Source organism: Tasmannia lanceolata, unplaced genomic scaffold (genome assembly GCF_043159265.1).
Source record: "Tasmannia lanceolata isolate RefF3 unplaced genomic scaffold, GAP_Taslan_0.1 ptg000007l, whole genome shotgun sequence".
Lineage (NCBI taxonomy): Eukaryota > Viridiplantae > Streptophyta > Magnoliopsida > Canellales > Winteraceae > Tasmannia > Tasmannia lanceolata.
Window position 1 is genome coordinate 9,298,199 of NW_027518684.1, and position 27,743 is coordinate 9,325,941.

The 27,743-nt window shown below is 38.1% G+C and overlaps 3 protein-coding genes across 8 annotated transcripts; 1 reads left to right on the forward strand and 2 right to left on the reverse strand.

The window, feature by feature from the left end:
- Positions 1-701: 701 nt before the first annotated feature.
- LOC143881773 (la-related protein 1A-like) lies at positions 702-13,371 on the reverse strand. 3 transcript variants are annotated; one of them, XM_077385049.1, is made up of 15 exons: positions 13,215-13,371; positions 12,697-13,106; positions 10,113-10,689; positions 9,763-9,919; positions 9,418-9,508; positions 9,122-9,193; positions 8,323-8,993; positions 6,652-6,721; positions 3,657-3,761; positions 3,093-3,502; positions 2,841-2,984; positions 2,711-2,774; positions 2,194-2,339; positions 1,672-1,776; positions 702-1,199 (listed from the first exon to the last, which is right to left on the reverse strand). In XM_077385049.1, the coding sequence occupies exons 2-15, from the start codon at positions 13,084-13,086 to the stop codon at positions 953-955; spliced, it is 3,249 nt and encodes a 1,082-aa protein (XP_077241164.1). In that variant the 5' UTR covers positions 13,087-13,106; positions 13,215-13,371; the 3' UTR covers positions 702-952. The 3 variants fall into 3 exon arrangements, with proteins under 3 accessions (XP_077241164.1, XP_077241165.1, XP_077241163.1); XM_077385050.1 differs by having other exon boundaries at positions 3,093-3,499; positions 12,697-13,369; XM_077385048.1 differs by having other exon boundaries at positions 12,697-13,369.
- A 352-nt stretch (positions 13,372-13,723) lies between these two features.
- Positions 13,724-27,047, forward strand: LOC143881774 (UBP1-associated protein 2B-like). 4 transcript variants are annotated; one of them, XR_013252018.1, is made up of 4 exons: positions 13,724-15,286; positions 22,748-22,833; positions 24,856-24,909; positions 26,787-27,047. XR_013252018.1 is itself a non-coding variant. In XM_077385052.1 (3 exons), the coding sequence occupies exon 1, from the start codon at positions 13,913-13,915 to the stop codon at positions 15,284-15,286; it is 1,374 nt and encodes a 457-aa protein (XP_077241167.1). In that variant the 5' UTR covers positions 13,724-13,912; the 3' UTR covers positions 22,748-22,781; positions 22,814-23,106. The 4 variants fall into 4 exon arrangements, 2 of the variants coding, with proteins under 2 accessions (XP_077241167.1, XP_077241166.1); XR_013252017.1 differs by lacking the exon at positions 26,787-27,047 and having other exon boundaries at positions 24,856-25,085; XM_077385052.1 differs by lacking the exons at positions 24,856-24,909; positions 26,787-27,047 and having other exon boundaries at positions 22,748-22,781; positions 22,814-23,106.
- Positions 17,042-18,234, reverse strand: LOC143880556 (uncharacterized). Its single transcript, XM_077383554.1, has 3 exons — positions 18,134-18,234; positions 17,706-17,990; positions 17,042-17,604 (listed from the first exon to the last, which is right to left on the reverse strand). The coding sequence occupies exons 1-3, from the start codon at positions 18,232-18,234 to the stop codon at positions 17,532-17,534; spliced, it is 459 nt and encodes a 152-aa protein (XP_077239669.1). The 3' UTR covers positions 17,042-17,531.
- Positions 27,048-27,743: the final 696 nt, after the last annotated feature.

A 27,743-nucleotide genomic window follows, 5' to 3' on the forward strand; every position in this document is an offset into this window, starting at 1 on the left:
TTCTCACTCCCCCACTCCGCCGTGGGTTTTCATCTCCCCAATTCAACATCTCTCTCTCTCTCCTCCCTGGTCATACTAGGAGACACCTAGAACACGCCCTTTACACGAGTCATGAGCAACAGAACTCTATGTGACAAAAAAAAAACCATTCAAAATCTGAACCAAGTAAGCTGTCATCTTTCTCAAAGTAGGATCTGAGAAGATACTTCTGAGAGCATGTAGGGTTTGAGAAGATACTTTTGAGAGCATGGAAAATATGCGCTGATATTTGGATTGGTGCTTTTTATGATCCACACTGAAATTACACATGCCCATGTGAGAATAATAATAAAAAAAATAGCAGTAAAATTGTTAAAAAGGAATGAATCAAAGGGAAAAGGAAAGCCAAAGATAATAAATTGTTGAAAAGGAATGGATTTGGCATACAGAAAATCAAAGATGCGATGTATAACCATACATTAAAATCATGTAAAACAACTTGAAGGTGGTAAAATCAAATGATATTCAAATTTCATGGCAAAAACCCCACAGGAAGGCCACCCTGTGGGGTACCTGGAAGCCAAGATGTAATCGTATCCGAAAGGCTCCAATCTCAGCCCAGGCCAACCTTCCAAACTAGTCAGTAAATAGAGGTATTAGCATATTGAGTCTAACCGTTTTATTCTTTTATTTTTGCTGATATTATGACAACAGCTTAAAAGTAGCCGAATTCCAACTCTTATTTGTCAATTTCCACAATCTCAGATACAACAATTATTTTTCTTTCTTTTTCTTATGTACAAATCCGAGTTGGAAAAAAAATCAGACCAACCAATTTCTCACCAGCAGAGGACACCTCAGAATCTGCACAAAAATGTGCAGGGCTAAAAAGGTTGAGAACAAAACAAGTTTCAAGGTCAAAGTTTATGAACCCCAAAAGATAATTCTGCAACCTCAATTAACCCTCTCTCGCCTAATGTGCTGTTAACTCCAGTTCCCCTGACATATTGGACCTCTTTTTGGCCTCTGTTACAAATGGGCTCTCTCCATCTTTGTCATCGTAACCGCTGTTGCCACTTCCACAACAGTCTCTAGCCATCTTCTCCTTCACCCTGAAGTCATCCAAGCTACGAAATTCTTCCCTGAGTAGCCTTTCTAATTCTGGATGCTTCTTCAGAGGTTTCTCTTGGGGTCGGGCCTCACGGTAGTGGTGGAAAGCCCTGCCAGCCAGCAACAATAACAATGTTACAGGGGTTTCACATGAGTTAACAAACACTCAAGCCATTCGAGAAAAAAAAACAGCAAACTAACACTCATTGAGGAGTGGTGGTGGGATTAGTAATAAGTTGTGGTAGTGATGATGGCAGAACAGGCAGTATATGATAGTAGTTCTAGTTGTATGAGTATTAGTGCTAGTGGTTGTAGTGGTGAAGTGATAGCGGTTCGGAGTCACAGAAATAGAAAGTCGGGACATCAGAAGGGGTGAGTTATATTAATAAGAGAGATGCACAAAGTAGAAAAAGTAGAATCCCATCACAAAATAAAGAGGCAATGGATGTCCACACCACCATGTTTTGATAATGGAACAGGGTAAAAAATATTAAAAAAAAAGGGGTGAGTTCATCCCATTATCAACATACGGTTGTGCCGATATATGTCCCCAATAAATAACAGCAACAGAGCAAGAATTACCAATATTTTTCGAGGCCATAAAGATTGCCCTTGTCGTAGAATTCCAAGGCGAGCTGTTCAAAATCCTCGTACAGGTTTTCTTTGAATTGCTTCTCCAACCCATAACTGGAAAAGGAGCCCCAAAGAAGCCCACAAAGAGCAATCATAGGTGAGTAGAAGTGATAGGGGCAATGGCAGAAAAGACATGAACAAACAAAAATATACCCTAATTAGTTAAGGGAAAGGATATCCACACTTCAATGTTTTGATATTTCAGCTCCACTTTCTTGTCTTCTAGTATTTAAAAGGCTGTCAAAAGGTTATTACAGTTCCCAAAAAGCTCTCACAAGCTCTTTAAACACTAATATACAAGGAAGTGGAGTGGAATTATCAAATCATTGGAGTGCTGATATCATTTCCCTTAGTTAGTCTTCAAACCTTGAGTGTTTAAAAATTAAGGAAAGGCATGAACAGACAAAAATACACCCTAATTAGTAAATCTTCATCTGTTGAGTGTAAAAATGAAGGAAATGGGAACCAAACCTGTAAAACCTGAAAAGGCATTCTATTCCATAATTATACTTAGCAGCAGCATCTTCTAGTGCTAGCTTCTGGAAGTCATTATACATATTAGGGGAAAACCTGTTTCTGAGAAAAAATGACCAAAAGCGATACAGCGTGTTCATTTCCTGCATATACAATACCAAGCGGATATTTCACTCAAAAGTAGGCCAACAAAAGTTTAGCTATAAAACTAGACTAAATAATGCAATTTTAAAATTGAGTAGTGAAATGAAAACAAGACCACACCAAGGACAAACTAAAGTTGGAAAACTAGGAAAACATCATGGATAAAACTCAACCAATAACAAACAAATGAAAGAAGGAAACCATCTAAGGCTTGACTTTTTTTAGTAACAAGAATAAGAACAGCCTAAAAGAAACAGCAAAAACCCAATCACGAAAAAGGAAGCTGGCAAGATGATTCTCAAAGTACAATTCTTATTCTGTAGAAATTATCTCCCTACATTCAAGAACACTGCTTAGAAATATTACCAACCTCACTGCAACCAATTCCCAATTTCTTCCTGTCACTTAGACAACGCTTGTAGAACTTCAGGTACCTAGAACAAGCAGCAGTCAGTTAAACGGCCTTTACTACAATATTAAGAGCCACAAAATCCACTTACTTTTGCTGCTTGAAACCATTTTCTTCCAGAAGCTGGTGACTTGGATGTTGAAATGGTGGGAATGGCTTTGGCATAGAACCCACTGGCGGACTGCTCCCAGAAAGGACCCCATGAGGAGAAGCACTCAACTTGGAGGACATAGGACTGGAAAATGACAACACAATTAGAGCTATTTACTGGAAACAAGAAAACTGAAATAGTGATTTTCGACAATTTGACAAAATAAAAGCATAAGCAACGGTGAGAATTCACCCATGAGTTTCTGGTGGCGTTGACCCAAAGAAAAATCCAACTGAATTGCTTGGTGGGCTTTCTGATATGATGCCATGTCGATTATGATTGCTACCATGGTTCCTAAAATTGCTTGGAAATAAGCGCTGTTTATGAGTTGACTGCTGTTTGTTAACACCTTTATTCTGCTTCCTTCGAGAGTTAGAATGTCCGGGTTCTTCAGAGTTGTTTCCAGCAGAAACCATATGGACCTTTGAATTTAGTAATCCAGGTGCAGAATTTCTTGGTTCTTCAGAGTTGTTTCCAGCAAAATCCGTATTTACCTTTGAATTTAGTAACCCAGGTGCAATACTAACAGATCTATAATCTCCTTCTTTTGCTTCTAATCCATAGTTATTCCTCCTATTAGATCGATTAGCTCTTAATTCCTGCTAGCATACATAAATTAAAACCCCTTCCAGGAGTAAACATCACCAGAAAACTTAATTTATTTAAGAGCTGTTTGGGAAATAAGAAGAAAAAAAACTTCCACAGACAACACAGGATTGAATATCAGACACAAATATAAACCAAGGGTCCATCAACCTGCTCATAGAAATAAAGGCCATCATTGATTGCACTTGCAAGGTCATTTGAAATGGGCCCAGATTCCCTCGCACTAGCTCTATCATCTCCATCTATCCTGATATTCTGCAAGGCATTTAAACAAATGATAAATTATATGCACTATACAGAAGACAGCAGCATCCAACGGTGTAATAGCTCTGTTGCATACCTTTCAACAGTGCTTCCTAAATTTGCAATGGATGGCAATAACAAACATGGACTTCATTAAATAACATTTAAGAATTAAAGATAGAAGCAGAGAGAAAGAATATATATGGTTATCCACAATCTTCAAAGTTCAAACATCATATAGAAGGATTGACGGAATGTGCAACTTTCAACCTTTACAAGACTGATCTACGTAAAAACCAATAGGGAGAAATTCAGGGGTACTTGCACAAAATAGCTCGAAAATATTTAAATTTCAGGGAAATCAACTCCATTTTTCTTAAATCAGGATTTTTGGCCAAAATGCACTAATAAATATTTTCTGTTGGGCTTTAAAATTACATAGTTGGATTGAAATCATGAATTATACGATTCATTTTATTCTCTATGCACGTCATATACAGTGTCTGGGAGAATGATCATGAGAAAAATGAGATTCCCTACAAGTTATTAATAAACTCATTAGTAGGTGATCAACTCCCATTGCTGGTCATATCTAGTCTATGAATTGGTTCCATAAGGCATTCTACCGGCATTGCCTCTAGTTTACTTGTTTCTTTATACCAGTAAAGTGCATACTTCTGATGTGATATGAAGATGCCAGTCTCTGGTTTGGCTTACCTCAATTCCTAGGAAGTATTTGAGGGGACCCAAATTGTGTATGTCAAATACTCGCCCAACGTAATCCTTCAGATCTTGGATGGTCCTAGCACCATCGCCTGTTATGACTTATGTCAGACAAACCACTAAAATTGCGGTGTTTGTACCATCCCTTTTGATCAAGACAGAATGATCTACAGTTCTACAGAACTTCTCTTAAAAACCTATGCGTAACATAGAAGCGTTGAACTTGTCAAATCATGCATGAGGGAGTATTTCAGCCCACAGATCGCCTTCTTCAGCCTACACACTTTGCCGCTCTCATCCTTAGGCTGAAACCCAGGTGGAAGTTCTATGTAGACTTCTCGAAGATCAACATGAAGCTTAGTAGTCATCTTCGTTACCATAGATACCATCCTCTGTCAGTAATTGGTTTGATAGAGGAAAGAAACAGTGTTATGGTCACTAAGATGTTTCATCAGTTTCGGTACTTAATTTCGGAAAAGATGGTACCACCAAAGATTTTTTTTAATAGTTAAAATTTTAGAAAAAATAAAAAAGAAAAATTTGTTAGAGAGGACTCCTCACTTTAGTGTAGAATGCTTTGATAGTAAAAGAAGCACATAAAAATTAAGAAAACTATTGTGTAAATGTCTTGGTTCTCAAGGGACACAAAATTCCCTTAAAAGAGCTATAAAACAGATCAAAATCAATGCCCAAAAAAAAAAAAAAAAAAAAAAAAACTAAACAAATAATTAAAAAAAAAAACATTTCCGAAACATGGCATTTCATCATCCTATATCATCTAAAACGGACCGAAATGGCTGGAACAAAACGAATCAAACTGGTACAGAGCGAATTCTTGACCGGTAAGTCTTGTTTCTAGTCTTCGTATTGTTTTCCTAAACGATGTGAGACGTTTTGTCAGTTTAGGATGAAATGAAACGAATTTGACAACTTGGCTATGAAGGCAACATTACATCAGAAGTTGATGAAGGAGTCAGTCTTTGTTGGCGGCCAACGAGAGAATAACTCTAGCAGAGTTGAATTTCACGACCAGTGAGGCCTCTTGAAATTGGTTTGTAATAGTGTTGAGTGAACCCTTTTCGTACTGAGCAAGCTTTGTAATGAACTATCGAACCATCTGGTTTGTAAAGACACAACACAAACCACCATTTTCATGGCAACCAATAATCGTCTTCTTTGTTTTTAGGGAGTAAAAACACAATACAAAGGAAAGAAGGCATTGATACACATAGAGACAGGCTCTTCAGGTCCAATGGTACGTTTGCACCTCTTCTCAACCAAAGGAAAATAAGTCCAACAACAGAAAAAAAATCCATGGAAATAATACATAACCAAATGACATACAAGGAGAAACAGAGGCAAGCTCTAGAATTATAGTAAAGAATTGAGGGTGATATAATAAAGCTTACAAACAAATAATTATTACAATATAAATATTACTAATAATAAATAAGTAAAAGCAACTCCATCACCAACAACCTTTGTGGAACTAATATTTTATTTTTTCCCCTGGAAATGCATATATTTTGTTCAACCATTTCATATACAGAAAAGTGTTCCTGCGCTCAAGTGCAAAAAAATCATGTGGGCCCACATTTTTTGGGTGATCCAAAGCATTCATTTGGAAGGCCCCTCCATAGATAGGGTGAGTACCAAAAATCAGATCCATAGGATCATCCTAACCCATCCAAAAGTGGAGGGGAAAATGGACAGACACTGTTTGTCCACAATTCTGCCCATTTTTTCCCTCCACTTTTGGATGGGTTAGGATAATCCTATGGATCTGATTCTTTATGGACACCCTATCTAGTTAAGGGCCTTCCAAATGAATGCTTTGGATCACCCTAAAAATGTGGGCCCACCCTGTTTTTTGCACTCGATCGCAGATCAGCTTATATGTGCTCGAGCGCAGGAACAGTAAGCCCTTTCATACATATGTTTTATTGACTTGAAACATACATAAAAAAACTCACTTCTTACCATTCAAAAAAAAAAAAAAAAAAACTCAATTCTCAGTCAAATATAATGAGGGAAAGATGCAACATTGAAGGGAAATTCAAATAAGAGCCGAATAAATAGACCACTTAAAAGCAACTAAATGATATAAATCTTCACCATATAAGGTGCTTAACGACATGAATATTCACCATACAATGCATAAGGTGCTTCAAGGCCTTACCTGGGTAACGATTATAAGCCTATGTACATCTTGGTCATTCACATCCATTTCATCCTCTTCATCATCAATCCTATGGGGAAAATGCCAATTAGGAAGGAATATGATAATACAAAACCATGTTAAGCCAGTAAAGGAAAATACTTGAAGTCCAATGTAAATCACAGAAGACCAATTACGGAACCCATTGATCGTAGATCAACGAAGGGATAAACCAAATAAATGAAAGATAATATTTGTGTAGGTCCAACGCATTTATTTATTTTGGAATGGTATAGGTCCAACACTTATTGCACCAGCACTTCATTATTACTTCAAACAAAAATGCCCAACAACGATCTTAAAAAATGGAAAGCAGGATAAGCCAATTACAAGAACATAAGAAATAGAGAAGTATATTCGCACAGAATGTAGTGAATTTATCAATATCATCAGGAAAAAAAACTACATCCACGATTTACTGAGTTACAAGTTCGTGTAGTAAAATCTTTCAACATTACCAGAAAAAAAAAACTACATCACTCGGACAAAGATCTACAGATTGACTTATGGTTCCTTTGTTACAACAATCAAAGCTAAACTTCCACAATTTAGTAGGTGACAAGTTCGGGTATCAGTAGTAGTATTTGAAGCCTAGACAACAATTAAGCATGCAAGGAAAATTGGTCTTTCAGCTATTACCACCAAAACCAAGCTTATCATTACATTGACAGACTTATGAGGCACAGATTTGTTGATGGAATTCCCATTGCTCCTTGCAGTTTATTATCACGACACAGAAACTAAATACCAACTACGAGCTGAAAAAGTACACACAAAATTACCATTTTGTACCCACTTTAGCTGATCGAATGACGTTATCAATAGAAGGCATGCATCCTAATGATATAACATAAGGTCAAGAGTCGATGAGTCACTCTTGATTTAAATTTTCAAATAATATATTCAGAACTGGAATCACCTAAGAAACAAAATTAATGCAGGAAAATTACAGCAACTTACCTCCAGTTGAAAACAAATCAAAAGGGTATAAATCTGTACTAAAAAATAAATCGGCACCTAGTTGATTACAACCCTAGGTCCAATCTATCAATACGCTGTAGAACAATACTGCAAAAAATCCCATATGAGTGACCTCCTTCTAAGAAAATACATGCGAACAAAAAAAATACTGCAGCACAAAACCTACGCAGAACTTTTCTTCTTCATTTCTTATTCAAAACAGATCACTTGTCTCTAATCTCCTATTACTGCCTTAATAGAGTCCCTAATAGGACTAGAACTACCTGTTACGATTCACGTTATTGCTCGTGTGAACAGTAATTGATGGACCCCACTGAAATAAAACATAGCAGCAGTGAGGGTCTCCACAGCTTAAAACATAAACATAAACATGGTGAAACCATACCACACCCATCACATAACTGTCTGCAAAAAATTAACCATTCCAGTTAACCAAAAGCATGACATGTGCCATTGCTTAATATGCCTATAGATCTAATGTTTGCATTTTAAATTTTCTTGTCATGCATAGCATATGCTCTCAGAAATCAAAAACAAAAAACAATACATGTCAACACAAAATAATTGTGAAATGATCACCATTGTCTTCAGCACAAAAATCAGAAGGGATGCCGGATATGAAACCAATAGCCAAAAGAGGCATAAATTTACCTTCGGGTAGATAGATGATATTTTCGAACTGTTGTATGCTCCAAATCCAGCTCCTCATCAAGAAGGAAGGTACTTTGTTCTCCTACAAATCTAGAAGACTCATTCGCAAAAGCTTTTGATAAGCCACCATGATTTTGTATTGGAATCCCCACGTTTTCAAATTCAGGGTCAGCACTACATAAAGGGTTGGTAGTTCCCTTTGAACATCCAGAGCTAACGAAGCCTTTTGTGCTAGTACTCCTGAAACCAGGAATGCCATGACCTGAATTCTTGTCTGATATAGTGTCATAACCACTGTCTGCCTCCGATAATTTGATCTCTGAATATAACCCAGAATTCAGTGTCCCACTTAAATACCCAGGCTCTCTAGGGGGTGCTCGTGGTTTTTTAGCAGGGAGCACTTTCTCAGTGCAACACTCCGAATTCCTACCAGATTCTACTTTTGAAGTATCATTGATACAGGCTAAGTGTTCACCCTGGCCTTCACTACCAGATGGATATTCACTGTGTCCTTCATGGAAATCCACTTGATTACTAACATTGAACTCAATATTCTTCACATCCACAGTAGCTTTATCATCAACTTGGCTAATTGGAGACTGAGAAAATGTATGAAGTCCAGCAGTTGGAAGCCACTTTGACCAGCTATTGCGCTTCCTTATCTTGTCACCCTGCCGATATACAGTGACCAAGGAAAAGGCAGGATAACCAAAAGAAAAGCACACATCATTAAAAATAAAAGATGCACTTGATGGTATTAATGTCAATTCATAAACATGGAATCTAAATTATATCTAACCTGCACCTCCACAGAGCTTGAGCTCTGCAATGATTCCAGGATAAACGCTATATCTGTTGTCATTTTCTTAACCTGAAGTGTGTAATACAATAATTACCACAAGGGTTTCAGAACTTTGCATTACTTCAAGCCACAACCAAAACAATAAGACTGTAGCATGCAAATTTAACCTGGACCTTAAACTGTAAGACATTAGAATCAAACCAGCAGAACTTATGCATGACAAATTGAAATATCGTAGAACCAAGCATCGTACATCACACGGAATATCACGTAAATTTATGCCAAAAAGTTACCCTATTGAAGTCAGCAATTTTAGATATCATAACCCATCCTTGTCCATCCATTAAGGAAAGTAAGTAGTGATCCTTCTGCAAATTTCCGTCACTGCAGAAAAAAAGGAAAAAAATATTGGTTGACTGGTACAGTGTGCGTGTCTGCAAGCTCAGTTGAAATGACAACATACATCTCAAATTCTCAATCTTAATATAGGGAATATAGAATTTATCAAATAACTATGTAAGCATATGCGTTCCAACATAAATATACATCTATGTGCTTATGTGCGCCTGTTTGTCTACAATAAAAGATTGGGTAGAAAATGCTCCGCATTTTCACCAAGCTCATCAATGAATCATCACCTGAAATAATACTCAATCTGTTGTACTACGTTAGCCTTCAATGATAGCATATCAGGCGTTGGCATAGGATACCCAGGAAGTGGAGGATCAGAAATATAATGAGGACCCCTTGTAGATTCTGGATGTGCAACTGGAACATAGAACATAGGCGCACGACCTGCATCGTATATAAAGGCAAAAAGGCAGCAGGTATGAAAGCAAGGGCATGAAAAGATTGGGAAATGCAAGAGCACATTAAGAAATGAACAGTAAAAAGCTGAATTAGTTAAAAAGAGCTGCAAGAAGAGAGGTAAGAGATTGAAATAATGAATCAAAACCAGAAAATAACAACACCTCATTTGAAATATTACCAGGAAAAGGTGGACCGTTTATGATCCCAGGAGCTGGAGCGAAAAATGGTGGAGGGGGCCTAACAAAAGCCCTTGGCCCAATATTATGTTGCATACCAATGTTTGCTCTTGGATTAAATGGTCGCTGCTGACGCCATGTATGATTGAAATGGCCTCCAGCTTCTTGAATGTGTCGTCTATTAGCAAAATTGCCACCATATGCATTGGGACCACCTCGTAGTGGAGGCTGAAAGGTCCGATTGGCCTCAATGCCACCCACTTGTGCAGATGGAATAAACGCTTGCACCGGGGTATCGGATCCATATTTTACCATATGAGGTTCAGCATTTGGAAATGGTCTTGGATAAGGCTGATAAGCATACTCATGAACAGGAGGATGTGGCGTGGGTACAACAGTATTGAAAAAAGGTGGTCTTGGTGGTTGGGGGTAGGGTAATGGAATGGGAAAGGGCGGTGCACCATTTGCACTTGCAGGACCATTCCGCTTAGAACCTGGCTTTTGATGATGAAATGGAGGATGTTTGTGTGAGGGATTACGGCTACCAAACCCCTCAGATTTCTGCGGCCCCGTTGACCCCTGGAAGAAGATATGAAAACAGTGATATCAGTATAAACAGCAGCAAACCATGAACAAGCGTAAGCTTCATGTAAAAAGTAACTCGTGCTAAGAAAAGAGAAAATTTGCACACAAAGCAAGCCTAATCCTGGTTACCACTGGTCACATAGGGGCAATCATACCAATCAACCCCAATATTTCCTTCATCATTGTGCATCTCATCTCTCAATGTTTATGCATTATACGGACCTGAAAATGGTTTGCATGCATATAAAAAGGTGACGCAAGAATTACAGATAACAAAACCAAATCCAGCTCATGGCATATTATAGGCAATGAACTATACCGATGCCTTCAGATTTGTGCCTCCCCCTCCCTCTAGTACCACGCATCAACTCATACGCATTCATATGTTACTAACATAGAACCTCTAATTGTTTGATGGCGGCCATCCTAGGGCCATATTCTAATTATTATGAACCCTTTTATGTGCCTTTTAAGTCCCTTAAGTTATAGGAGGAGTACCATGGTCTTTTCCCCCAATATCACTCGGTTTCTTTCAAGTTGTAGATGCTTAAGATAGGGTCCATGCCTTTTTGTTAAAATCTTAAATGATAGGGGCATTTAAGTCTTCTTCTTTTTTTTGAAAATTCATTTAAGTCTTTTGTAATTAATCACTTAAGTTGATAAGTGACCACAAGGGCCCACATTGGGACATTAGGGATCCCTTGTATTTGTAGGACTAGAAGTAGGTTATTTCCCATTATGAGTTAGGAGTCCTAATGTGTTCGAAGCACAGACGGAGCCAAGGCGGACGAGGGGTGGAAATTGGCCCCTGAAAAATATTGATGTTACTTTGCCTTTTCAAATTTCCAATTTTCCCTTATGGTCTCTCTTAATTTGTAAGATTACTCCTAATAACCTAATTGCTTGTGTCTCAATTCTCTCTAAATTACCCTCCCCCAAACTCTCTCTCTCTCTCTCTCTCTCTCTCTCTCTTGGGACCACATGCATCTAGATGACTAGAGCACCAAGCTCAAAAGGCCACCCCATTTGCCATAAAAGTAATCTGTGAACCCTGCATTTCCATCTTTGCTTGAGCAAATATAAAAGTATCCCAAGTTTCCCAATGGGGGTGGATTTTACTCCATAGCCCATCCATAGCAAGGACTACGAAATAAATGGTTTGATCATTGAGCAAGTAGCCCCACTTGTGCATGTATACATAATCTAAGGTTTTGTTACAGGTGAGATGTTCGGCACGTGTTCAATAAGCATCGGTTATGCATGTTCAAGATGTCAGTTGTTTTAAAAGGATGAAGTGAGAGCACTATCAAGTGGTTATTCTTGTAGAACCCCCATGACTCTTAAAAAATACACATAAATAGAACTAATCAAAGAACAAAAGGCAATTGTCTTGTGTTTCATTTTTAAGATTCCACGTTCACTGCAATCCAAAACATTTCCTGGATCCAACTGCACTTGCAAAAAAAATCAAAGAAAGAACAATAAAATCAAAGATAAAAATAGCACTTTCCTGGTTTCCGGGTATAAGGTCCTGTATTCAGAGAGTCTAATTTCATGTGTGACTCTTCTACTTTACATTGCACCTTTTATGGCGAAAAAAAACACATAAATAGAAGTCAATCAAAATAAAATACATAAAAAGTTAGAATTTTGTATTGTGAAAAGGCCTAATTTCCTAAATTTGAGTTTATCTGTCAACTTCATGCCATTTCCAATTATTTCTAAAATCACATAGAAAGCACCAAATTTCATGTGTGATTCTTCCATTTTGAAAAGGACTAATTTCCTAATTTCATGTCTGATTCTTCTATTTTACATTGCACCTTTGATGGCGGAAAAAACACATAAATACAAACTCAATCAGAATAGAAAAAAGTTAGAATATTTGTCTGTTGAAAACATCTAATTCCCTAAATTAGGGTTTTATCTGTCATCTCCATGCCATTTCCAATTATTTCTAAAAACACTTAGAAAGCACCAAATTAATAACCCAAAACAAACCTGCACAAGAGGAGGAGGCGGCAGAGGAGGAACTGTATTAGCATTCGCCACAGATTGTGACTTCACATCCGAAATCTTAGGCCGAGCATCATCTAGGGCAGGCCAAGATTCCGCTCCCATAACCGAAGCCTCGACTCTTCGTCCTTCCACCGGTTTTTTCCACGGCGATTTCACTCCATTCGCCTCTCTCTGCTCTTCACCACAAACACTCTCCCCATCTTTCACCACCGTCACCATGAATCCGATCTCTCTCTTCTCCAACCCGCTTTTTTTGGTACTCTTTTTGGTCTTTCCGCCAAAAAACTCAACAGAATCTTCAGTTACTGAGGTTGTGATCGTCGTTGAGACCGAGACACCATCGCCGGCCACCGGAATGGAGGGGGACTCCATCGCCGGAGCCGGAATTTAGCCTGAAATTGACCTAATCGAATGAATTCTTTGCATCTAGGGTTTTATTTTTTATTTTTTTTTATGGTCTAGGGTTTTTTTCTTCAGCAGAAAAGTGCGATTTTGCTTACCTTTTCGAGATGAATCATCATCGTATTTTTCGTTGCCTGCAGTGTGGAGATTTGGAGAGGATCGTATAGAGAGGTATTAGGGTTAGAGTTAGGGCTTTGGTTTCGAGAAAAGAGCGGGATTAGGGTTTTGAGGGAGAGTGACAGTTGCATAGGCGCAAAAAACACGAGATTTATATGATGCTTGCATGAACGGCGCAAGTGCGAGACCCATCTGTGACTGATGATCTAAACCGTTCATTTTTAAGTACTGTCTGTAAATGAGAATTTTGTTTCTTTTTTAGGCGATGATAAATTCGCACCCCTGTGGGATGATTCGAACCTCTTTAAAGGAGGGTGTGACCGTGGGGCAGACTTAACGCTTTTTAACGTCAATTCACTTTACAGTGGTGCGAATTATATTACAGGGGGTGCGAATTCATCATTGCCGTTCCTTGTTTGACTATCCTTTTCTCTATCCTTGTGGAGCAACATGTGAAGAAGATACGTGTATCTATCCAAAACAAAGGATGCTGATAGCCTGATATCCTGCCCCAGTGGGTCCAAAAATTTTCTCTTTACCATTGATCTCTAATGACGAGGAATTATACGTTGTGTGGCCGAACAGACCCATCTACAGTACAAAACCCTAAATTTCAGAGGCTCTCAAAATCCTAATCGCCCCCTTTCTTTAGCCCTAGCTCTCTTCTCCTTCTGCTCTAATGGCGAAAAAACGAAAATCCGCCCCCAAACCAGAGACTTCTTCCGACGAAGAAGAACAGCAACCAAAACCACAAGAACATGAAGAAAAATCCGAAGATGAAGAAGAAGATGACGAAGAAGAAGAAGAAGAAGAAGAAGAGGAAGAAGACGATGAAGAAGACGATGAAGAAGACGATGAAGATGAAGAAGAAGAAGAAGATGAAGAAGAAGAAGAGGAAACCGAGAATTCGAAGCGCGAGAGCGTCCGGAAGCTTCTAGAACCATTCGGCAAAGACCAGCTAATCGATCTCCTCAGAGAAGCTGCACTACAGAACCCTAAAATCATCGAAAGGATTATTACCTCGGCCGAATCGGACCCCCTCCACCGTAAGATCTTCATCCACGGACTTGGCTGGGACGTCACATCTGAAACCCTAATCTCCGTCTTCAAAAAGTACGGCGCAATTGAGGAGTGTAATGTTGTCATGGACAAGATCACTGGAAAATCCAAGGGATTTGGATTTCTCTTATTCAAGACTCGAGAAGCTACACAGAAAGCCCTAAAGGAGCCACAGAAGAATATTGGAAATCGCATGGCCGCGTGCCAGCTGGCTTCGTCTGGTCCAGTCCCGAGCCAAGGGGTCCCCAACCATGCCGTCCCGGAGGCTACTGGAAGGAAGATCTTTGTTAGCAATGTGGGGGCAAATGTCAATCCGGAGAGGCTTAGGGCTTTTTTTGCGAAATTTGGGGAGATTGAGGAAGGGCCACTGGGTTATGATAGAGTTACAGGGAAGCTAAGAGGGTTTGCTATTTTTGTTTATAAGACAACAGAAGGGTGTAAAAAGGCCTTAGAAGAGCCTGCAAAGTATTTTGAGGGGTGCCAATTGCAATGCCAGAGAGCTCTTGATGGGCTAAAGGGAAACAACAAGTTGGGGGCGGGTATGGCTGTGGGGCCAGGAGGGGGAGTTCTGCAGCCGAATGATCTCGCGCTTACTTATGCGTCCCAATCATTGATGGGTTTGAATCCTGGCTTGATGGGTCAAAATCTGAATCCAGCTGTTGGGTTGTTAAATCCATCATTGGGCGCATCACTGAATCAGACGGGGTTTTCGCCTTCAGTTGGTAGTGGGTTATCAACTTCAGTGAATAGGAGTGGAGTGTCTTCATCGCCATTTGGGGCGGGATTAGGCGTGGGCTTTGGTGGGCAGTCGGGAATCAATAGCATTAGCCCAAGTGTTATTGGTAGTTATGATTCTCAGGCAGCTTTGCAAGGGTTGAGTGCTTTTCAGGGTGCACCATTGGGTCAGTCATCAGGAGCAGCAGCAGCAGCAGCGACAAGGCCTCAATCTGGTTTTGGATCAATTGGAAGCTATCCATCTTACCTTGGACGCTAGGTCAGGCATTGCATACAATGCATTTCCTATGGTTTGATATTAGTTCTTGGTTTTCTTCTGTTTCCATTATTTTTGTTGGCTTCGTTGGAACTTTTGTATGTTTAGTTCTATAATAGTTGCTATTGGCATTGATTTTCCTTTACGTAAAACATGTATAATAGTCTATGCTGCCATGTACTTCCTTGGTACGCACAACAATGCATGAACACCATATACTTTCAAATTCAATATTATACAAATAGTTATTGATTTATTATAATGCATTATGTATTTTATCTTTCTACTATATAATAAATTATACAGTAGTTCTACTATATCATAAATTATACAGTAGTTCTACTATATAATAAATTATACAGTAGTTCTACTATATAATACAGCCATGCAAAAAAAAAAATAAAAAAAAAAAAAAATATATATATATATATATATATATATATATATATATATATATATATATATATGGGGAAAGTGATGGTGAGCGGTCGCTCATATAGCTTATATGCGCAGTCGATTAATAACCGTGGATTTGAAACGATCAAAGCCATTCCCTGACCTTTTCAGAAACAAAAAAAACTTATGTTCGACGTTCTCTCTCCCTCTCTCTTTCTCACCCAAAACCAGACGCCATCTCCGACGGAGAAATCTGCCGTCTCTCCGCACGGTGCCATCTCCGTAGCCATCCCCGGCGGTGCCGCCTCTATTCGACGTTCTCTCTCCCTCTCTTTCTCGACCGATGCCATCCCCGCACGGTGCCATCTCCGTAGACGCGCCCAAAATCCGCCCTCCCCTTCCTTCTCGACGGTGAAATCTGCCTTCTCCACACGGTGTTCCTCCAACGAACCAGGCGTCGTTCTCCTCCCCAGGTAAGTTCTATATTTCATTTTTTATCTTTTTTTCCCTCTTCTAGGGGTTTCAGTTAGGTTTTTTTTGTTTCTAGCTTTTTAACTGTTAGGGTTTTGATTTGCTGGGGACTTTCGTAGAAAGGCATTTTGCGGCTGCATGCTGCATGAAAGAGACTACTGATATTCCCACTACCATGTTTTGATAACGAGACAAACTCACCTTGTCTTTTATAACAACCAACTGTCAAAAGTTATTACAATTCCCTAAAGGCTCTGAAATATCCACCCCTTTTGATCATCAGGAACACCCCCTGTCGGTGTACCAATGAGAAAAGAGGGGCTGCTGTACTTATGTCAGAAGAATTCGATGCCCTTGATTGCCAGAAACACTGACAGGGGTGTTCCTGGTTATCAAAAGGGGCGGATATATCACTTCCCTATATAAAGCCCCATTTTAATAATAATAATAATAATAATAATAACAGGGATTTGCTAGGGACCATCCCACAAGGCATGTCACGAGTGAGCAGTCACATAGGCTCACTTTTTGTCTCATTCATTTAATGCATCCTATGTGGCTGCTCTCTCATGGAACAGCCGTTTTGCGAAATGCCTTCTGCAATGGTCCCAGCAAATCTCATAATAATAATAATAATAATAATAATAATAATAATAATAATTTGCTAGGGACCATCGCATAAGGCATTTCGTGGGTGGCTATTGCATGAGAAAGCAGCAACATAGGCTCACTTTTCAACAGATTTTATCTTATTCATTGATTCGTCTGAGATGGCTGCTCTCACTTGCAACCATGGTTTAAAATTTAGACCGAAATCCGAATACCGGTGGGACCGAAACCGAAAATTTCCGAAATTCAATTTTTCGCCATTTACCAAATTTCGGTAATTTCGGTCCGAAATTCGGTTTAAGGACATTATTTATTAAAAAAATAAAGTGTTACAAAATTTCGTCCAAAATTTCAAAATTTGGGTCCGGAATTTGGAACCAAATTACGAAATTTCGGTTTTTGGTGAGGTCCGAAACGGTTACCTAAACCGAAATTTTAAACCTTGCTTGCAACAGCCAGCCGCGAAATGCCTTTAGGTGATGGTCTCTACCAAATCCCTAATGATTATAATAAATTTCTATAGAAAGATAGAGAAATGATATTTCTACCCCCTCCTCAGCATTTTCCACCCACTTTTGTTTGTCTTTTCCTGAAAATGACTTTATTTTAGGAAGAAACAAACAAAAGAGAATGGAAAAGCAGTAATTTTTGGAAATACAAACAGAAGGGGAGGAATCCTAGGGATGGGGTGGAATTATAATTTCCTATAATAAAATAATAATAGTTACCCTTATTAGTATTACAATTAATCAACATTATAATTATTAATTATTTACCTGGAACTGCTGCCCTTGAATTGGTGCATGTATGTATCCAGCTTGCTGAAATCTAGGGGCCTTTTCTCCCTGGAAAAATGATATTCAGAATGCAAATCATTTCCATTTAGTTTCAGAAAAAATCTTAGGAAATTCTAAACAATATGGAAATATGGATTAATTCCACCTACAGTGCTTGTTCAATATTAACAACCAATCTAGCTGAATCCTTGAAGAATAAGGTGACAACTTCCTCCACGAAATTGGGATTAACATCGTCTTGTAATTCCTCCAGCTGAACGAATTGTTCATCGAGAAATCCCTGCAAAACCCCAAGTTTCTCATCGACATTGAAGCTGCAGTACAAATTTTGCAGTACAAATTTCTCATCGACATTGAAGCTGCAGAGAGAAACAGACACAGACACAGAAGAAAAAAAATCACTAAATCCCACAAATTCCTCATCGCCATTGAAGCTGCTCGTATGGCCAGTATTTTTTAAAGGAAAAATTATTAAAAAAATCAAAACCCTAACAGTTAAAAACCTAGAAACAAAAAAAACCTAACTGAAACCCCTAGAAGAGGGAAAAAAAGATAAAAAATGAAATATAGAACTTACCTGGGGAGGAGAACGACGCCTGGTTCGTTGGAGGAAAACACCGTGCGGAGAAGGTAGATTTCACCGTCGAGAAGGAAGGGGAGGGCGGATTTTGGGCGCATCTACGGAGATGGCACCGTGCGGGGATGGCATCGGTCGAGAAAGAGAGAGGGAGAGAGAACGTCGAATAGAGGCGGCACCACCGTGGATGGCTACGGAGATGGCACCGTGCGGAGAGACGGCAGATTTCTCCGTCGGAGATGGCGTCTGGTTTTGGGTGAGAAAGAGAGAGGGAGAGAGAACGTCGAACATATGTTTTTTTTGTTTCTGAAAAGGTCAGGGAATGGCTTTGATCGTTTCAAATCCACGGTTATTAATCGACTGCGCATATAAGCTATATGAGCGACCGCTCACCATCACTTTCCCCTATATATATATATATATATACAAATAGATCTTAGAAATTATCTCTGCGTAACATGTTGTACCCATATCTGGGTGTTGCAGCTTCTGCATAAGAAATATGGTGGTGATATTGTCTTCTGTTAGGCTGCCTTTGACTTCTGGCTGGATTTTACTCTCTTTTTTTCCCTGAATGATTACTCTGTTGTGGTTTTATTCTTTTTAGTAGGGGTGGCCAGAACCGAATAAAAAAACCCGAACCGGACCGGACTGAAAATACTTTGGGTATGGGTCGGTTCCACTGATGAAGAACCGAACTTATTCGGTTCGGTTCTGGGTCTAATGTTCTTGGTTCGGTTCTGGAACCGAAGAACCGAACTATTTGAATCTATATATAATATTTTTTATATTTCTATTATACATATACTTATTAATATAAATTACTTATAATATTAATAAGTAATAGTTAATACTATTCTTATAATAAGAAAGTAACTTATATTATAACTTTAATTAAAAGTTTTTATAAATTATAATTAGTAATTAGTAATTAGCCATTAGAACCGGAGAACCGGACCAGACCGAACCGATTATGTTCGGTCCGGTTCAGTTCGGTCCTACTATGTACTACGGTTCGGTTCGGTCTTACGGTTCATGGAACCGGGAACCGAGAACCGAACAAAAAAGTAACCAAGGACTGAGAACCGAACCGGTTGGCCACCCCTACTTTTTAGCCCTTTGTCGAGAGATAATAAGGGAGTATATTAAGAAGATCCAAAGAGTGACAGTTGAGGTCGTCTTAACAGCAGAAACAACCACAAAAAGAAATACAAATACTATAGGCAATGAAAGATTGCAGTATAAAACCAATATATGAGGGTTCCCAAGTCCCAACCCAATTCCTTCTGTATCAAGCCTGTCCTCCATCACATTACCACTGCTAGAAATATACTTAAAGAATAAAATGACCTATCTAGTTAAGTCTCTAATAGCTAGTGTAATATTTGCCTATTTCTAAGGTCCCAAGTTTAATATTGATTCTAAGAGATGACATTGGAACAATCCCTTCAACCTTGAGTATTCACCCTCAAAAGAGGGATGAATTTGTCTTTTGTTTTTGATGAACCTTGTTCTTTGTGTCTATAGCTTAGATGCCGATTTATAGTTAATGGGAGTAGAGCTCTATCTACTGAGGGAGGCGAGTAGGAAGATAAAATGAAAAATATTCACCTTTCAGATTTGTCATCTGACCTCCTTGAGGACAAGTTATTTCTCCAACATTAATCTGCTTCATGGTAAGTGTAAACTTTTGTCTACTATAGGAATGAATGGATAAGCTCCTAAACTCCTTGATGTCGTGATGCATCGCTTTTGTGCGATGCATCACTAATGTAGAATAAATCTATGTTTGACAATCTGATACCAAATTATCATAGAAATGTCCACAATATACTTCAAATATGGAATCCAAAATAAAGGGATAAATGACCCCCAAAACAATTCACTTTTAGGTTGATAACAAATCTAAAAAAATAAAATTGTTGCAAATAGATTGAAAGCTATGTTGATTACAATTTTAGTTCAGATATGATGAAAACCTTGCAGAAATCTGCAGCGACAAGGCTCTCAAAGATTAAAATTTCTTCTAAGAGAACTCAACGAACATATCTTGTCCACTCGATCAACCTTATCTTCCGTCGATTGACTATATATCCATCGATCGATCTACCCCAATGTAGGTTATAGTGTGTCAATTTTCTTGCATTAATTTCATTTGAAGGGATTTCATCATGCATAATTTTCACGCCACTAATTCCATCGACCGTGGTATTGAACGGAATTTTCTCCTATATTAGTGTGGTATTAGAAAAGATTCACATACCTCAAGATTCTTCACTCAAATTTTCATAAGATACTTCATCTTCTAATCCTCAAAGCAATTTGAAAATTTTGTCCTTAATTTATTTTTGTCATTGATTATTTTCTTATGCAGCTCAAATCATTGGCTGAAATTATTGTCAAGGGGGATATTTATTGGGCATATCTTCAGTAGAATTAGGAATAGAGGGCTTTCTAGGAGTCATCTTAGCTATAAATCCTAGATAATGTAGAACAAATTTACAATCGATGTTCCGGTCCCAATTTATGAGGAGAATTATACTAAAACTATGAATCAAAAGTTGATGGCTAGCTCTCATTTCAAATATCCAGGATATAATTCAGATCTAGAGTCAAATATAAAGGGATAAATTATTGCAGAAATTTCTTAGCACTCACCTTTTGGTTGATAATAAACACGTGATGATATAATTGTTGCAAATAGATCGAAAGCTAGGTCGATTACAATTGTAGCTCAGATATGTTGAAAACCTTATAAAATTTTGTTGCAACAAGGCTCTCAAAGATTGAAATTTTCTCCAAGAGAACTCCATGTTGAAAACCTTCAAAGATTGAAATTTCCTCCAAGAGAACTCCACAAACAAATCTGTTGGTATTTCCTATGTCGAATCTATGGAAAATTCTCACAAACGAAACCTGCAGTAGCTCAAGAACGAATCTGTAGAAATTTGTTTGCAGAAAATAAACCCAAACTCTTCTTTATTCCAAAAAATGGAAAGTTGTCTTTAAAACAAAACATCTTAAACTAAAAACTCCACACTTGGGCCTAGAATGCCCTAAATTCCCTACAAAACCTTTTGAATAGTGAAGTGAATACAATTATGAACAATGAGATGAATAGTGTCGTGAACAGTGATATGAATAATATTGTGGTTGGGGAGTGATACTTCTTTATTCTAGTTCACTTAAGTGACTTAAGTGAAACTTAAGAATATTGGCTATCATCATGGTTTTAAATTTCGACCGAAATTTCGGACCAAAATTTCGGGTTTCTGTCGGGACCGACTCCGAAACAGCTAATACCCGAGAATGGTACTTTATTTCGCCAAAATTTCGAGAATTTTTGTCGAAATTTCGGTTTTCTGCAATTTCGGTCCGAAATTTTAGGAAAAATTATATTTTATTCATTATTTAATATTCCCCTGAAATTTCGGCCGAAATTACTGAAATTTCGGTTCGAAATTTCAGGTGGGATAAAAAAGGCCTTTTTTTTTATTCTGTCGGATTTCGAACGAAATTTCAATTTCGGTGGGGTCTGAAACCGGTATCGAAACCGAAATTTAAAACCATGGCTATCATAACCCTATGACTAAAGCATCTACAAGACTCATGTAGAACACTGTAACTAAAATAAAAATTCACTTTGATTCTTAGGATGGACCTCATCTACATCAAAAATTGTCTCATGAGCAATAGCTTTTCCCTTCATTTTAGAGCATGTCGCGGGTCCAATTTTGGGTCACAGACAATTCCCCATCGCTGGCTCCCCTTACATAGGTTTGAACAACCTTTTGGATGCTCCATCATTTGCACATGCTGCCACTTCATCTTCAACCTCAACATGAGATTGTACTACATCAATCACTTGGTTAAGGCATGAGAATGCACATTCTAATTCACTTGAGTAACTCAACTGAAACTTTAGAATAATGCCTATTATACCCCTATCACTTAAAACTATCTCCAAGACTCGTGTAAAACTCTAAAACTAAAATGAAGTCGCTTTAGTACTAAAGGATAGAGATCATCTGCGTCAAGACTTGTCTCACAAACAATAGGTTTTTACTTCGTTATCTGGGTCATAAGCAATCCCTATCTTGGTTTCTTTAAATAGGTTTTAGCAATCTTTTTTTTTTTTGAAAGACAAGGTTTTAGGAATCTTTGCTCCATCATTAACAAATGCTGATCCACTTCATCTTCAACTTCAACATTAGATTATACCACATTAATATCTTCGTTAATAGAAAAGCAGGCAAATAATTCACTCACTTAGTTGACTAGTTGTGTGCCTGCTTACACGTGTTAAGACAGAATCATGGGTTATGGGTATGTCATGGACCTCCTATCTGTTCCAATTCTCCACTTTCAATCTGAATGCCTACTTGATGCATTAGGCCTTGTTTGTTTTGGACTTTGAGAACCGATTGCGAGTCGGAAACTGATTGTTGGACTCGAAATTAAATGTAATATTCGAGTCCAATAATAATTTTTGGACCCACTATCAAAATTTCAAAATCCAAACAAACAGGGCCTTATTTGTAGCCAAAAGTTCAGATTATTTCGTCATATTTGCATAGTTTTGGCTTGTTGAAACCGAACTGCATTTTCTTTCAGGTATGGCCCCTCACAGCTGCAAAACAATATGCCCGTTGACAGAAGTGGTCATAGCTCTAGCAGAAGGTAATGCTCCTCAATCAGGTACTAGCCATCTTAAACAGACATTACTAATCTTTTAGTTTGTTTAGGAAGGAACATATGTTTGTCTGCCATCCTTGCTTGTTTGTTTCTCTTAGTAGTCCAATATCATAGAAGGGAATTTTGGTCTAATCCGAATGCAAGGAGCTTTCGTTGTCTGATATCTCAGATTGTTCTCATATCTACTGAACTGCCAAATGCCATTTTCTATGGATTTGCAAATGGCTAAAAATACTTTTAATAAGGAACATCTATTTGGTGGATTCCCATTCGAACCATGCACTTTGCCTATTCATACTTTGATGACGATGGCTTTCTAGAAAACGACTAATGGTGGAAAACTAAATGGCTATGGGTTTTAGATTATTCAATTTTTTTCTTTTGAATGGTTTTAGATTATTCAAATTTATAGTTGACAACATCCCTCCCTCTGGTTTGAGATTTCTAGTTTGTTACTACAGCAACCCTGCTTGTCTTGGTACCTCCTATGTAGAAATTCCTTCACAATCTAAAATTTAGGTAGGGGTGGATGATACGAAAACAAGGAGTGGCAGCTATCAAGCTTCCTTAAATCCCAAATTATTGCTAGCATTAATATATATAGATTTTTAGGGGCCATTTGGATACGCAGATTTTAGAATCCGGGATTTCTTTAAAATTGTAGCTAGGAGGCAAGAAAAGAAGCGGACCAGCCGTCGTTTTTTACTTCTCGCCCGTCTTTCCATCAGCAAGAGAGTAGCAGATCCTCCTATATTTTCAGGTTTTAGAAATCTCAGGATCCAGGAGAGATTTTTAAAACCTGAATTTCTCTCATAAAATCCAAGAAACGCTGTCAAGACAGTATACAACAACTTGATCATGAACCCTCTTTTACATTGTTTTCAAACTAAAAACCTTGATTCTAAAATCCGCATATCCAAACGGCCCCTTATGTTTTAGGGCCCGTTTGGATACCTCATGTTTTGTATTTGGATATGGAATTGACTTTTGAATACAAAGTGAATAGATCCACCAGCTCATGTTGAGAGAGAGAGAGAGAGAGAGAGAGAGAGAGAGGGTACTTCCTAGTGGAGGGGAGAGGTTGAGGAGCAAAGAGGGTGAAGGAAACTGCGAGATCTGTGGATTACCAATTACTTATTTTCACAACATATTTGGAAATCTGATTTTTTCCACTATCAGTTGCTGAAATGGAAATCCAAGAATTTGATCTGGATTTAATTTACAAAGCGAAAAGGGCTGCAATTCTGCAAATGTGAGAAATCCAAATCAAATTCTTCTTGGCATTTGCCGGGCCCTTAATGACTTATTGGGTTGATTATATGGCAGGACCTTCGCTTTGTGGCAATACCTATTTCGAATCTGCCTTGGGGCATTCTGATTTTCCTCTGGTCGGAATGAAATTTTTATTAGATTTTTTTAAAAAGGGAAATGATATCAGCACAACCATGTTATTATAAAGGGAAAAATACACTTAGATGACACATTCAACTTAACCCCTAATGTTTAAAAAGTTACAAGTAGACCCCTGTGCATATAACAAAACATGGTTGTGCTGATATAATATTTCGCGAAATACCAAATTTCGGGAATTTTGGAAATTTGGGTTCGAAATTTCTAGAAAATGGCATTTAAAAAAAAAAAAATGTTGCAAAATTTTGGAATTTTGGAATTTCGGTCCCAAATTTCAAAGCTTAATACCAAATTTCGGACCGAAATCTAGGTACCGAAACTGAAATTTAAAACCTTGGGCTTAGAGTTGGGCTGTACAGTACAGGCACACATGTTGACTTTTGGCACATTTTTGTCTTATTCATTTAATACACCTGAGGTGGCTGTTCTCACAGCAAAAGCCAGCTGCGAAATGGCTTTCCGCAAAATTGGCTAGCAAGTCCCTTTATTTTATTGGTTTCATTCCATTTCCAGGGAATCGCCGATTCCAATTCCTGGGCAATCCAAACGCTTTCCTAGTATAGTTTAGTGGAATGATTTTCACGTGAGGTCTCTACTCTCTAGCTGCCTATGCCGTGGAGCTGGGATCGAACCACCGACCTCAACCATTGAGCTACAGGCCCAACCCCAATGTAAGTGATCGTTGTGTAAGTACACTCAGCCAAAAGTTGTGGTTTTCATATCCACGTTAGTTGTGAACGGATGTCATTATTATGAAATTACAAGTTACATCTATCAATTGCTAAAGAAAAACAAGTGAAAATGAACCTCAGGAACCATTACAGGTTATAATTAAGTTGGTTATTTATGCGCCTTGCTCATGAAAATTTTCTAAAGGATTCATTAGCCGACTCCAACTAGTTTATAAAGGCTTAGTTGAGTTGAGTTTTCTGCGCATTGCTATTTTTGGACATAAAATGAGTCTGAAACAAATTTTAATTTCATTTTCTCACTTAACCAAAATTTGTTTTACTCCCATTTTAGGTTGAAAGAAACCGAGCCTTGCTTTTCTGTGTAAATCAATTGAAAATGATACATGTTATCTTCTAATCATTGATTACAGATAAATTAGGGCCTGGTGAATAATTTTCTTTTGATCTGATGACTGGGGTTGTAGCGGAGAATTGACCAAAACAAGAGATTTTAAATAATTACGGGATATTGAGCCGGGCGTGCGAGCGCGAGAGAGAGAGAGAGAGAGAGAGAGAGAGAGAGAGAGAGAGATTAGGGTTTGAGTTTAGATTAGATTTCATTTGATGGAGCACATTTCGCAAGCCATAAGCTCCTTAGAAACTAACCGTTATTTATGTCAACCTGATCCAGCGATAATGACACTTGCTTTATGCTATTAGTTTTGATAATGACATTTTCTTTATGATATTTGTTTTGATAACTAGACACCTACTGCTTCCTATTTTAAAACGGGAAGTGATAAATCAACCCCCAAATATCTTAAATCTTTAAAACAGGTTGGACTTCATAACCTTGTTTTGATAATGACATCTTTGTTTCATTCCAATTTACTTTCTCACCTTTTGATTCAAATACCCTAGCTTTCACTCAACTTTTCATTTAATTCTCTCTCTTATTTTTTTTTCCCTTTAGTTCATGGGTGTGGAATACTTTCATTCTTTTTCTCTAAAACATCCAATTTTTTAAGAGAAAGAAACGACATTTCACCATTATCATGCATCTTACATGGTTATAGCTGGTTGGGAGAAGAAAGGGCATGCCCATGTCGATGATGTCTCTCTATCTTTATCAATGTTCATTCCAAACAAGATTACTTATACCCCATATGTATAATCTCTAATTTAACTCTTGCTTAGCTTAAGTAGTTAAATTAGCTCCTTAGGGCATGTTTTGCAACCGTGAAAATAAAATATCATAGAATATTTGTTTCCCTAATGTAAGAGCGGCAAAGAGATGGAAGAGAGAGAGAGACTTGAGGGAGTGGTGAGTGGTGACTGAGGAGCAAGGTTTTAAATTTCGGATTTCGGTCAAGACTGAAACCGAAACGTCCAAAATCTGAAATCGGCAAAATGTACCAAATTTCGGGTAATTTCGTCGAAACTTCAGAAAAAAAAAAAAACAAAAACTGACATTTCGAGACCCTTTACCGAATTCTGGCTGAAATTTCGGTTTCGATGAGGACCGAAATATACCCGGAAACCGAAATTTAAAACCTTGCTGAGGAGAGCATGAGTATGGGGTTGGAATACAGGAAAAAAATAAAAATCCCTATTTTAAACAAGATTTTTTTTTCTTTGTTTACCAACCTGATCCATTCTCTCCTCACACACGGCCCTCTCAAATCTCTATATCACCACATATCCCCCTACCCATTATCACCTTGAGAAAACAAATATTCCATGAATTTTATTTTCATGGTTGCCAATCATGCCCTTAGCATCTCTCTCAAACTAGAAAATTTGTGCTAAACTTGCCTTTGCCATTCCTTACATTTTCTTTTGAAACTTTACATGTTCTTTTGTATTTGGTGTTCCAGTTAGTGCACGTACGGTTTGATGGCTCACACCAGCACATTCTCTGTCACACTTGTGGAACCTTATTAGGGTGCCCACATGCATCCGTTTGTCTGTCTTCCCCTACACTTGTGCTTATTAACCTACTTTTAATCACACTTTCGTACTTTTTTGTTCTTAAAAACCTACTTTACCCGTCTCTCTTATGCATACATTACCTGCTTTAGTTGTCTAGGGTTTGGTGTTGGTTTCTTAAATAATATATGCATTGGAGTCCTGAAAAATGTTTAGCAATGTGAAGACAATCTCCACTGAAAGAGGATGGAATTATATAACACATATATCTCTTGAATTCACAGAGCTTTGAAGTTGTAAAAGCTATACATCTGAACAAAAAAAAAAATGTTACTAAGCTTATTAACTTAAATTCATGTTTGTAATCTCGAAAGTTACAAGCTACCTTCTGATTTGAGACTTGAGATTGTATCCCTTGCATAGTCTGCTCATTTTAAAACCAAATGGCATGTTGGAAGATGAACTTTGCTTCTTATTTTATTGCAAGAGGTATGCTTGTATGCATATGCATCATTACTAGTAGTCCGGCCCCATGCTTATGCATGCGAGTAAAATGGTGGGCCCTACCCTAATGCATATATAGGTTTAGGTAGAGAGAGAGAGAGAGAGAGAGAGCTGATCAGTGGGTCGGAGTAAAGATAGCATAAGAACTCCCTAAAAACTAGTGAAAAGAAAATACCTATTTTGGAATTGGTTTTTTGTTTTCCTACTTTTTAGGAACTCTTTATGCTCCTCCCTTACTCCCATCCTCTCATGTCTAGCTGAACATGGTCTTAAAGAAAAAGAAAACCACAAGAAGGGAATCATTCGACCAATGCCCGACTTCATTGCACTGTAGAGAAGGTACTTAACGATCTTATATTAATAAAGCTTACAAGAACAAAAATAAATTTTATTACTTGGAT